The sequence below is a fragment of the Lontra canadensis genome, unplaced genomic scaffold (assembly GCF_010015895.1).
Source record: "Lontra canadensis isolate GAN:19392208 unplaced genomic scaffold, GSC_riverotter_1.0 scaffold72, whole genome shotgun sequence".
In the NCBI taxonomy this organism is placed as follows: domain Eukaryota; kingdom Metazoa; phylum Chordata; class Mammalia; order Carnivora; family Mustelidae; genus Lontra; species Lontra canadensis.
In genome coordinates this window covers 4,166,692-4,179,676 of record NW_022631066.1, presented here as the reverse complement: position 1 = coordinate 4,179,676, position 12,985 = coordinate 4,166,692, and the positions used below count along the sequence as shown (strand labels likewise).

Genomic DNA, 12,985 nt, shown 5'->3' with positions numbered 1-12,985 from the left:
CCTAAGCCTCTGTAACAAGAGAATATACTCAGGGCTTTAACATTGGTGCTTCAGGTTAGAATCCTAATTCTGACTCTTTCCTGCTAATTTCAACAGTCCTCAACCACAGGCATGGTGCAACCCCACTCATACTCAGCTAGCTTAAATCTCAGGGACCATTTTGGGAAACCTTTCAAATCTATGCACTCTTAGGGTCATAAATGTCCAAGGTTTAAATCTTGGGAAAGCAACTGACAAAGTGGATGAAATGACCAGACATTTAAAGGTGAATTTTTCATTTTTTGATTGTTAATGACTTTCTGTAGGCACAGCTATAATATAACATAAAGCTCATTAAATGCCCCAACCCTTGGGAGAAAATAAAACATGCAGGCAGATTTCTGAGATCTGTCAAGGCCTGTCCTCTGCAAGGGAAATGAGCATCACGCCAATATCACCCATTGCTACCATTCCAATTTGTCCCCTCCTGGGATGGAGAGAAGGCGTGAGAATGATTACTTCAAAAGTAGAAATAACCAAATTCAATGACAGAGTTAGGGGGAAAAAATCCAGAAGACAACAAAGAAATTATTCCTTTACTCACAGTCTATTCCATTATCTTATGTATTTCCTTCCCAATTTTCAGTTACTTTTGTTTTATTTTTGTAGGATTACTTATTTTCTCTTCCTCATGAGAACATAACTACCTAGCTCGGTGACTGCTCAGAATACAAACTGGCAAAAAGTAAGGATCAAGAAATATTTGCTCAATAAATGAATGAATAAAAATAAAACAGGAACAGATGAATGAATAACTTATTTTAAAATTAATTGTAAATATATATTAAAAGTTTTATAATAAAAAGATATTACACAGAACTAGAATAACTTGACACAGGAGAATGGAGGCATTTTAAGAGAAAAACCAGAAGAGCAGTCATAAGAACAAAATAAGATTTAATTTTTAATGGAAAGGAATAGCAGCTCAATTTAAGGAAAAACTTTTCACCAATACTTAGCTCCTTGAGAGCTATGCCTCTATCTTCTTACACATCTTTTAATATCCTGTGCCTCTCATACTGAATGACAGAGGGTAGAAATGTAATAAATGTTTAGTGAATGAATGAATAAATGAGTTTATTAAATATCCTCATGAACTTAAACCCCTCATGGGTTTTAATAAACAGTATTAACCATTCATTTAACTTCGGTAATATACTTGTCTAGAAGATTAAGGTGATATTTACAAAACTAATTTTTATTTTTTATTTTAATTTATTTTTAAAATTTTTATTAACATATAAACAAAACTAATTTTTTTTAAATTTCGTTTCAGTGTAACAGTATTCATTGTTTTTGCACCACACCCAGTGCTCCATGCAATCCGTGTCTTCTCTAATACCCACCACCTGGTTCCCCCAACCTCCCACCCCCCACCCCTTCAAAACCCTCAGATTGTTTTTCAGAGTCCATAGTCTCTCACAGTTCACCTCCCCTTCCAATTTCCCTCAACTCCCTTCTCCTCTCCATCTCCCCTTGTCCTCCATGCTATTTGTTATGCTCCACAAATAAGTGAAACCATATGATAATTGACTTTCTCTGCTTGACTTATTTCACTCAGCATCATCTCTTCCAGTCCCATCCATGTTGCTACAAAAGTTGGGTTTTCATCCTTTCTGATGGAGGCATAATACTCCATAGTGTATATGGACCACATCTTCCTTATCCATTCGTCCGTTGAAGGGCATCTTGTTTCTTTCCACAGTTTGGTGACCGTGGCCATTGCTGCTATAAACATTGGGGTACAGATGGCCCTTCTTTTCACTACATCTGTATCTTTGGGGTAAATACCCAGTAGTGCAATGGCAGGGTCATAGGGAAGCTCTATTTTTAATTTTTTTAGGAATCTCCACACTGTTTTCCAAAGTAGCTGCACCAACTTGCATTCCCACCAACAGTGTAAGAGGGTTCCCCTTTCTCCACATCCTCTCCAACACATGTTGTTTCCTGTCTTGCTAATTTTGGCCATTCTAACTGGTGCAAGGTGGTATCTCAATGTGGTTTTAATTTGAATCTCCCTATGGCTAGTGATGATGAACATTTTTCATGTGTCTGATAGCCATTTGTATGTCTTCATTGGAGAAGTGTCTGTTCATATCTTCTGCCCATTTTTTGATATGATTGTCTGTTTTGTGTGTGTTGAGTTTGAGGAGTTCTTTATAGATCCTGGATATCACCCTTTTGTCTGTACTGTCATTTGCAAATATCTTCTCACAAAACTAATTTTTAAAAATAAAATCATCACCTCTTACCATAAAGAAAGAAAGCCATCTCTTACAACTATCAATATTTAAATCTCTTCTCTGGCTCCCCCACCAAGTTCTTCTTGAAAACATTTACTGAAATGGACCTCATGCTGGGGTGTCACAGTCTCTAAACTGTGGAAGCTTTGACACAAATCCCCTCCTCTAACAAAGCCCCAATCTGTCTTCCCCTTGCGGCCAGGTAGGAAGAGTCTAGTTCAGTGGACAGAACTTCAGATATGGGCACACAGCTGTCAACGACTCCCATCTGCACTCCAGACCATCTGCATGGAGTAAGGTCCTGAAACTCTGTACCTTTGAATGCCCTTCTCTGCCCAATTTCCAATTAATCCACTCAAAATGCCCAGAATGTTCTAGATATGGTCTGACCTCTCCTAATTAGTACTTTTCAGTTTAGTCTGGGTTATGATCTCTTATGTGCTCTACCTACTATTCATGTATCCATAGATCACAGTGTTTTCCTTCTGATAGCTACGTTGAGATTTCTGCCACCTAGATTCCTTAAGCCTTATTCAGTTCTGCCCCACTCCGTCCTCACATCCAATCCTGCATATCTAGTTGAATATAGGGACTCACACGCAGGACCCCCATGTTTTTCCAGGGATCACTCATCTTGTTAGACTCTGTCCATTGATTTAATCCATCAAGATATCTATTTCTCAGGAACATATCTTTACATTTTCACCATTAGTTATGTTAAACAAGAAATTCATGAAGGACCTCCATTTAAGTTGGCAAAAACATTATGTCAGTTCCATTACATTCTATATTATAATTTTGGGAGAATGGAGGAGGAGTTTAATGGGTGACCAGGTCTATTAAGCCAAGAAGAAACCTTTATCAGATGTGTTCCTTCTTCTTAAATATAAAGGAGATAGCGTGTATCTAGCTCCTTTTTGCTGGGTGCCTGGTTTAGTCTGTATGACTTGTGACTTTATAAACATAACCAACACAGCCGATCATTTGGTGGGTTATCATAGAAATGGTGAGTCATCAAGCACAATTTTAAAAAGCACTCTTTCTTTAAAAGGCTATGTAATTTTCTACTCGCAACATTAAAAGTCATTTCATTTATAGCTGCAACGCAGCACCACTTTAGAATTAAGATTACATCAAATTGGAGGCAGCTGAACTTTAATTTATCATATTAATTTTCATCCTTAAAATAGCTAATGGAAAATTATGTCAAGCTAATACATTTTCTGATAAATTCGATTTCTTAGGATTTGTCATTATTGTGTAGCAGTTCCCTAGATTAACACTGTTTTCTTCATACCTTGAGAATCAAGGTCGCCTTGCTACTGGATACCTAACTAGTGGAGGACACTTACAATAGTCTTACAGATTTACATATAAATATGTTTCGGTAGTATAGTAGTATGTACGTTTATCTTGTATATTTAATAGCATATATATACATAAGACCTCTATACCTTTCTAACTTCAGGATATTTTACAACTACTGTATCAGTAAGTGCACTGCCAGTCCCCGAGCACAGACACGTCTGGAGCTCCAGAGGCCAGACCCCGGAGCCACCACGGATAAAAACGTAGACAGTCAAACATCTCCTGAGTCCAGCTGCCTGAGTAATACCTTGTATTGCTTCTGTGATAAGAGATAATTTAGCCCCTGCCTGAAATAGCCCTGGGGAGATCTCACCATTTCATGGCATGGCACATCCATATCCAGAAATTTTCTTTGTGGTCTTTGTTTATAAGATTTTTCATGGGGGATATCTCATAAAATGGCTTCCTAAAATCTCCACATCTCTTTCTTTTTTAAAATGACTTCTCCTCAGTCATTTTCTATAAGGAGCATTAATCTAGCTCACCTCACGGTATCATTCTAGTTTGGATTAAGTTTCTGAGAATGTTTGCAAATTGGTTTTAACACAACCTTTTGATCTAGTGTCCTTGGTCTGGGAGATTTTTTCATTAGAATCCAGAACCCTGAGGTTCCAGAATGTGTCTAACCACTCTAATTTAGATTACCACAAATCAGATATGATTTGGACACAGCAAAAGGTTAGCTGTTTCATTTTCTCAGACACCATCAAATAGTTTTACTTTCTTGCTAGTCTTATTACCAGGTAAGCTCTGAGAATTGTAATTTTAGCCACAATAAAATTGATTTACACAAACCTCAAGAAATGTTATTACATTATATCGAAATTTTATTACACGATTCCATTGAAATAGATACTTTATTCGGAATCCAGGTGTTTCCTTACTAACAAGTTCAGTGACTAATTACAACGGTGGGCAGTGTTGGGAGCACATACCCATATTTCGCAGGGGGCATACCCCACTAGAGCATAACACATGCTAACAGAAAAAAGATAGACTCCACAATACACACTATGGATTATCTTCCCCGTTACGTCCTACACTGCACATGTTCGTGTACTATATGTTCCCTTTCTGCCATGAAAAGGTGATGAAAATTTTGCACTTACACAGCAATGAGGATGTAAATATCTGACAAGGTTATCTTCCCAAGTATAAAAATAAGAGACAATTCTTTCTTTTTTACATAATTGTTGTTTGTCACATACCGAGTGTTGGGTTGTACTTATTTGCTTTACAAAGTGGTCCATATATTATCAGCAAGTGGCTAGGTGACCAGATGTTGTGAGGGAAAAAAAGGGGGACATATTAGTCATGGTCAGCCATGCAAAACGCTGGTATCATATATTTTTAGCCTCATGTTGTACAGCTGAGATCAGCTTACTGCCAAGCTGTGTACACAGAGGACATTTAAATTGGTAATAATAAAGTACTTAAAGATGTTCTGCAAAGGATAACAACGCTCAGTCTTTCTCGAGAGTACTTTATTTTCAGACTATTTCAAAATTACCTAGGCATCTTCTACTTAAAACTAAAAAGATTCTGAAGGAAGATTTCAACTTGTTTAATAAGAAAAGGAATGGTGGAAATGGTAAGAACTAGCTGATACAGTGTGTGTTTAAGATCCCAGACTCTGAAGCCCAACTATCCATGTTCACGCGTTGGCTCTGCCATTTATTGGCTATGTGATCTCAGGCAAGTTACTTAACTCCTCTGTGCTGCAGTTTCCACGTCTCTGAAATGGGGCTATCTCATGGAGTACTTATAGGGATTAAATGATATAAATATATGTGGAATATATAGAACAGCACCTGATACATAGTAAGCATTTCTATGTGTCCATTATTATTTTTAACCTAAAATATAGCATGAAGAATATAAACTACATAAAAGGAAATACTTCCTAAAAAAGAGAATCAACACATTCAACAAAATCCATTTTACCAGTATTTATTGACTATCTCCCTGTGTGCCAAGGACCGATGCTAAGCTCAAGGGTAGAGAAGAGAACAAGACACAGGAAGTCCCTGTTCTCATACCACTTAGGGGAGCCACGTAGCAGATTCACAGAGTTTAAAGCAAAACAAAACAACTGTATTATGGAGAACACAAAACAGTTAAGATGACCGAGAAAGAGGTGAAATATTCTATTTTGAAATTCTGCTTGAAGAAATACAACAAATTAAATGTACTATGTGTTCCTTATGTTAATGTACATAAGGGGGAAATTATTCTGAATTCCAAATGAGCTTACAGGATGACAATTCTTAAGTTCATCTGCAACTTGAAATCACTAGAGCGACCACTTGCGCCTGAGATACTCCAGATGAAATCCACAACCCACAGAAAAAGAAATTCAGGAACCTCTTGCCTAACTGAGGAAGCACAGACCTGTGGATCCTGAATTGAACCATTAACTCTTTTTCTTTATTTTTCTTTTTTTTTTTAAGATTTTATTGATTTATTCAACAGAGAAAGAGAGAGATCACAAGTAGGCAGAGAAGCAGGCAGAGAGAGAGGGGGAAGCAGGCTCCCCGCTGTGCAGAGAGCCTGATGTGGGGCTCGATCCCAGGACCCTGAGATCATGACCTGAGCTGAAGGTAGAGGCTTAACCCACTGAGCCACCCAGACGCCCCAAACCATTAACTCTTAATGGGACTTTGAATAAGCTACTGGAATGTCCTCCACTTACAGGTCATTTGCTAAATCAGAGACAGCTTTAATATTTGCTATCAGATTTTAACCTAAGTAAGCTGTCCTCACAAGATTGAAATTTGTTCTATTAATAGTTGTGAATGGGATTAGGAAAAACAATATCACGTGACTAACGAATTTGTCCATCCATTTCAATTTCTGTGACATGGCAACGACTACCGACAACACGAGTCCCCTGCTTCCAGTTTTCATCCAATATGCGATACCCAAGATAAAAACTATTTTTCCAGTACTTTCTACTACTTTGCTAACTGTGTTTAAATATATTTTTAAATATTAATATATTTTAAGGTGCTAATTGTAAGTGGTTAAATTTTTATATATATGATTATATAACAATTTAGGAAAACCACACCTCACTCTGAAGATGCGTAACTTCTCTTGCAAAGACACTATCGATTGTGGCTGGCATCTGCTTATAAAGAGAATTGGAGAGGTTTGCCTTAATGGTGCCTTTGTATTTTGCCTAGAGGGGGGGCGGAAAAGAAAAAAATTAATAAGCATTACTTTTTTTTACTGTTAATATTGAAAGAAAATAAAAGGAAACTTTCTTCAGAAACAGAATTATTTTAAAAAGACCATTTAAACCTTAGATACTAGACTGAAGAACATATTCTAAAGAGAGGTAAATCTAATTTATCACAGAAAAATCTTTAAAAGGAGCCATTCAAGAAAATAATGATGACTTTTCTAATTTAACCTATATATGTTTCTAAAAGTAAATCCGTTTGTGTATGTTGATGTTTGACCAGCAAAGAAACACCCAAGAAAGAAGAGACACTTGAGTTGTTCCAGAAAATACAAGTTGGTAGAATGTAGTGTCTAGAGCTTGAATGTAAAGGACAGCGCTCCTTCAAATCTTTTTAACCTCCTTCTTCCACAACTGTGGTGGGAAGTGAGAATCCTTTTTTGTTGTTTCTGTGTATTCCCACCCCCAATTTGCACTGTCTCGAAGTGATCCCCTAAATTCACTACTAATAAATAGAAATGCTCCTTTACCATTTCTCTCGGAGAGATTAGGATCAAAAAATCACAAGAGATTGCCTACTTTTTTTTTTTTTTTTTGCTCTGTAGTTAACACCTTCAGGAAAAAGAGTCAATTAGGAATGACAAACATCAAGTGAATTTTTGCACAGGAGAAGTAACAGCTAATGCAAACCAACCAAACCATGGTTTCCCACATTCTGATATTACCCCCAGTCAGAGCCAGATGTGAGCCTGGATTTACTGAGTGTAAACCCTGGGTAAACCTTGAGTTCTCACAACTCTTTGGATGTGGGTACTCAAGAAGAGAAAATTTGCCAGTTTTCCTCAAAATGTTTTCACGTCAGCGGAAGTAATCCTGAGAGTATCATGTTGATCTGTTTCCAACATAACTTATGAGACACTAGAGGTCAGTCATTTATAATACAGTTTTATTCATCCTCTTTTCAAATTTATCTCTCCTAAGTGATCTAGTCACAGACAACAGAAATGTCTCCTCCCAGATTCAAATCACTGTTAACATGGTGCTTATTAATGTAGCATAATCTGCAGTTTGAAATGCTCTCAGATAGAGACTATGATTTTTCAGCTGGAAAATGAACGTAGTGCTTTTCTCTGTTTCATAGTAAGTGTCTCTGTTGAACTGATCCTACTCAAAAACAGGTTAAATTGATCTAAAATTACTTACCAAAGATACCATGTTTCAGAGAATCAGCTACTAAATTTTACTTATTTCCAAAATGATATTCAACAATTTTTATCTAATATACCCATAAGGAAATAAAATAATGGCATTTCTAAAACTGTTTTTCTAGTACTTTCTACTTATCTAAGAAAATATCTCTTTTCAAGAGTAATTCCATATAAATATGAAAGGATCAGAGTCGAAATATAGACATATATAATAAAATAGATCAACCAGAGAGTTAATTGACATTGTGCATAGGATTACATAATTATGTAGTTATTACCAACACTCAGTAGCACTCTCAAAAATATTATTCTCTAATTTTAATGCGCAGACTTTTATCTACATAAATAGAAAATGAAAATGCAAACCATTTCGCATGTTTTGATGCCTTACCTCAGAAATAAAAGCACCAATGTTTTTTACATGGTTTAGCATGGGAGTGTCAGCCACAAATGTACACTTGTCCTTAGACTTTTTATACTCTTCTTTATAATGAATCTAAAAGAGAATAATTTACAGATGATGAGAAAGAAGAAAAACCATTTTAATGCCCCCTTTTTGAAGAGAAGAATTACTTGAGGAAGTCTGTTTTCTGAAGGAAATACTCAAATGAGGAATGATCTTCAAAACCAGCCAAATCAAGTAAAGAGACATCTAGCACAGAGCTGCAAAGGTGATGAGACATGGGGGCGGGGTGGGGGGGCGCCTGGTCTTTAGATAAGTAAGAGTCCTATTATCATCAAGGATCACAGGGGCGGGCACACATGGATTATGGATCCTGTCTGCCCAGCTAGCTGAGCATAATTATTCAACACTCTCATTTCATTTGACAAGTGTCCTAGTTTATTGTTACTTTCAAGCCATTGACTGAACAGTTAAGCCTACAATCAAACAAAAACATAGCTGCCTACTTCTAGGTTTAAGATAAGTAGTCATCAGGACAGATGGAACCAATTAAGAAGTAGAGGCAAAGATCAAACAAGTGAAATTACTGTTAGCATCATTACCTATGCATGCATGATTAGAGGAAGGAGCTCGAACAGTGGCCACAATGAGCTTCCCTTATATGAACTAACTCTGCTCAAATCAAACTTACCCAATTTAGGAGCATTCATAGGCCTCCTTATCTGCCTTCCCTCCCCCAACAAGAGCAGAACCTGCTCTGAAAGTTTGCCACATGGTGGAGGAGATCATTCCAGAATGCTATGGGTAAACAGATGCACAAGAGAAAGCCCAGAGAGGCTGAGCTGAGCATGCTCATGCCTTCTCTCAAAGTCAGTAGTAAAAGGAGTCACTCCTTTCCCCTTGAGGAGAAGCCAGAATTGTTACTCTGGGGGGAGACCCTGTAGGAACACATGAGCTGAAATCAGGAAACTATGGACAAGGCCCGAAAATGTCATCCCATTCTCACGCTAATTGCAACCCAATCTGAAAACTGGTGAGGCAAAATTTATGACTATTTGAGAGGATGAAGGTAATTAGCTAAAAGTTATATCACCCTGTAATAAAGTCATGTTTATCTACCCAACACTGTAAATACTTACGCTGAAAAAAGGTAGGTTCCAGGTCAGATGATAAATTACATGGTCTCCCTAATTACAACCTAAAAGTGGAGTTTAGTTGACTATGTACCTGGTTCTTGAAGGACATGACTAACACGACGTTGCAACACTAACGTTACACAGAGATTTTACCACAGGTAAACCTGACTTGAGGGGCATAATTCAACCTGAGGTATGACCAGACAGGAACATCTAAGCAAAGTTACTGCAAAATACCATTTCTCACTGCTGTGACTCTTAGGTATTAGACACCTACCACATTAAACATTTGCTTTATTCATGAAATCAACATTGGAACATATTTATCTTATCTGAGCACTAAATTACTTTTTTCTTCTCAGAGATTAGCCATAATTTTAGGGCTCTGCAAATCACCCTCCTCAGTCACTAGTAATTAAACCGTTAATGGCAGTATGATAAATAGTAGGCTATTTTGATCATAAGGAGAAAAAAAAAGTATCCCCGTTATATAATTAAGTGTGAGAGAAAATAACCTATCATTAGGCTTAAGTTTGGCTCATTATTTTTATCTTTCGCCACTATCTTCTCCCCCTCACAGTCACATTCTTGACTGCAGCGGTATGTGCAATGGCCACCAGCCTCTGATAAGCTCTGCCCAGAGCAGAATGTTCAGGATGAGAGCACAGGATAAGGGTGAAGTATTTACTTCCTTCACTGTGCCGGCAAATAGTACAGTCTTAATGGGGTCTCCAGTCCTTTCTCTGGTCTTTGTCCAAAAGGTACACACACACACACACACACACACACACACACACGTATTATTTGCTTATTGTAACTCCTGTTGTATTTCTTTCTTTTTTTTTTTTAAGATTTTATTTATTTATCTGACAGAGTGAGAGACAGCAAGAGAGAGAACACAAGCAGGGGGAGTGGCAGAGGGAGAAGCAGGCTTTCCGAGGAGCAGGGAGCCCGATGCAGGACTCGATCTCAGGACCCTGGGATCCTGACCTGAGCTGGAGACAGATGCCTAATGACTGAGGCCCCAAGGCACCCCTCCTATTGTACTTCTAATGAATTTTACAACATGACTGATGACAAGCAAATGATCTTACATTTTTATATAAAGAATGCCACATAGTGTTAGCTTTCCTCTACCAGGATAAGAGAAAAAACAGACGGGCAGGAACCACACCGATGAGGGACACAACATCCTAGGTGTAATAAAATCACTAAAGAGATGGCCACTTCCTAACACAACCATGGCCCTGTCCACTGCATAGACTGCCTATGCGACCTCCTTCTTTCCAAATAACAGAACTCAAACGTATTTATGAGCATAGCCAGACCCCTGCCCCGGCCCTAGAGGATGAGTTGCTCTAAGTCAGGCATGGTTTGGTCCTTCCCCTTGGCGAGTGACTGGTCTCCCCTGATGCCCAGCGCTGGCCACAGGACATTTGTAGAAGTCTTCCCAGTGGTGTTCCTGGTATTGCTGGTGCAAAGGGAAAAACCTTGCTGGCACAGCCCTTTGACACCTTGCTCTTCCACCTCCTCCATTCCCCAGTCACAGGGATGCAGCAGCCATGGGGTCACCACAAGGCAGTAAGTCACCATACCCAGGATGACAAAGCAGAAGGAAAGGAACCTGAGAGCCCAAGAACATCCACCGTACCAAAACTGGACCCCTTACCTCCACACTTTATTATGTGAAAACAAAAAATCCCACCTATATGTTAAGCCTCTGTGCTAGGGTCTTCCTGTCACTTGTGGCATCTGCACTCATAACTCAGATACTATCCAAGCTACTTTCTAATGGGGTGGTGGGAGGTGGGCAAAGTTGATGACTTAATAGTCAGTAAGATACCCCAAATATTGACCTTCTGCTCTGACCACACCCATTAATCCCACCATGTCTCAACTACAATTAGAGTTAATCAGTTCAGTGAGGCTTTCTCTTCTTAGCCCAGTCTTTCTTTCACTTGGTATGACCCCAGGTAATGGCTGAACTTGGATGACAGATGTAGAAATGTCTGAGAGTATTTCCTTTAACAGGCACTCCTTTTTTTAAAAAAGATTTTATTTATTTATTTGAGGGAGAGAGAGGAAGAAAGAGAGAGAAAGACTTGATCAGGGGAAGGGGCAGAGGGAAGGGAGACAAGCAGATGACCAACTGAGCAGGGAGCCCAACACGGGGCTTAATTCCAGGACCCTGAGATCATGACTTGAGCCAAAGTCAGATATTTAACCGAATGAGCCACACAGGCGCCCCTCCTTTTACAGGCACTCTTAACCAAAAGTATCAAGAAAGTCTTCTCTCAAGTGGAGCCATGTTGGCTCAATGCATCAACCCTGGAAGAAAGAACCACAGCCCCGTCACTACCTGGCAACAGGGCGGGGGACACTCAGAGCCAAGGCTGCCATCCCAGGTTCTCTTAACACAATCAGAGCTCTCTTGGGAGGAATAGCCACAGAATCCTGATGCCTTTAGCCCTGGGAGGATTTACCCACAACAAACAATGTTCATTTGCCTGGAAAATGTCTTTCTGCTGCCACGCGAGTGAACACCCTCCAACGGTTTGAACCAAAATACTGCATCACAGGCTTCCGGCAGATGGGGCCAAACTCGCTCCGCAGAAACCCTGGATGCCTAATTTACAAGAAACATACAAAATATCCCCCTTAACCTAATACGTCCTATGGCCACCTGACAAAAGGCTACTAGATTCCTGATTCCGATGGCTCTATATAGTTAATAGGTTTGACTTACTCAAGAAATTCACTAGGTAGTTGGCCAATAGGTCCAGAAAGAGAGAGACAGAATATCTGGGAAAATAAAAAGCATTATGTGGTTAACAGAAAAATAAAAGAGGTGGCTTCAAAGGACCGGGTAATTTGGGGAAGTGAGTTATACAAAGGGAAACCAGGGAGAGCAAAAAAAAACCAAAAAAACAAAAAACAAAAAAACACCCGGAAAAATGCCTCACACTGATCCCCCAAAGTGAAGCCACCTGACCTGAAAAACACCCATCTCTTTCTAGGGAAAACTGTGAGTTCCTAGCCTTATCTCTAGACCAGTCCTCTGTAACATTTATGCCACAGAACACAGTACTCTATGAGGAGAGCCCGGCACACAGCAGGAGAGGGATGACGCAATGATGGCCACGGTCTGGGGGTCCTGAGGACCTCGTTTCAGATCCCAGGGGTGTGGCTCCCTAGCTGTGCGATCCGGTGAAGAGAACGTGAGGCCGCTTCTCACTGCTTCGACATGAAGACCCGTGCAGACTGGACAAACAAGCCCCCAGCTTCACCGGGTGACACGGGCTACAAACAGATTGCCTCCAAACAGAGAAAAAGGCTCCGGTAAACACACAGGTGTCCCTCTGGGATACAAGGGATCAGAAAACAAACAAAAAGACCTGAAGGTC

General features: G+C 39.3%; 1 protein-coding gene across 9 annotated transcripts in view; it reads right to left on the bottom strand.

Moving 5' to 3' along the window:
• NEBL (nebulette) overlaps positions 1-12,985 on the bottom strand; it is a 355,773-nt gene that overhangs the window by 91,604 nt on the left and 251,184 nt on the right. For 7 of the 9 annotated variants that reach the window (XM_032880860.1, XM_032880859.1, XM_032880858.1 and 4 more), the window contains exons 3-4: positions 8,434-8,538; positions 6,721-6,831 (exon numbers count right to left, since the gene is read on the bottom strand). The exons of the other annotated variants lie outside the window; for them this stretch is intronic. In XM_032880860.1, the coding sequence (XP_032736751.1) occupies positions 6,721-6,831; positions 8,434-8,538 (216 nt within the window). The remainder of the gene's footprint in view (positions 1-6,720; positions 6,832-8,433; positions 8,539-12,985) is intronic. 9 annotated transcript variants of the gene reach the window in all.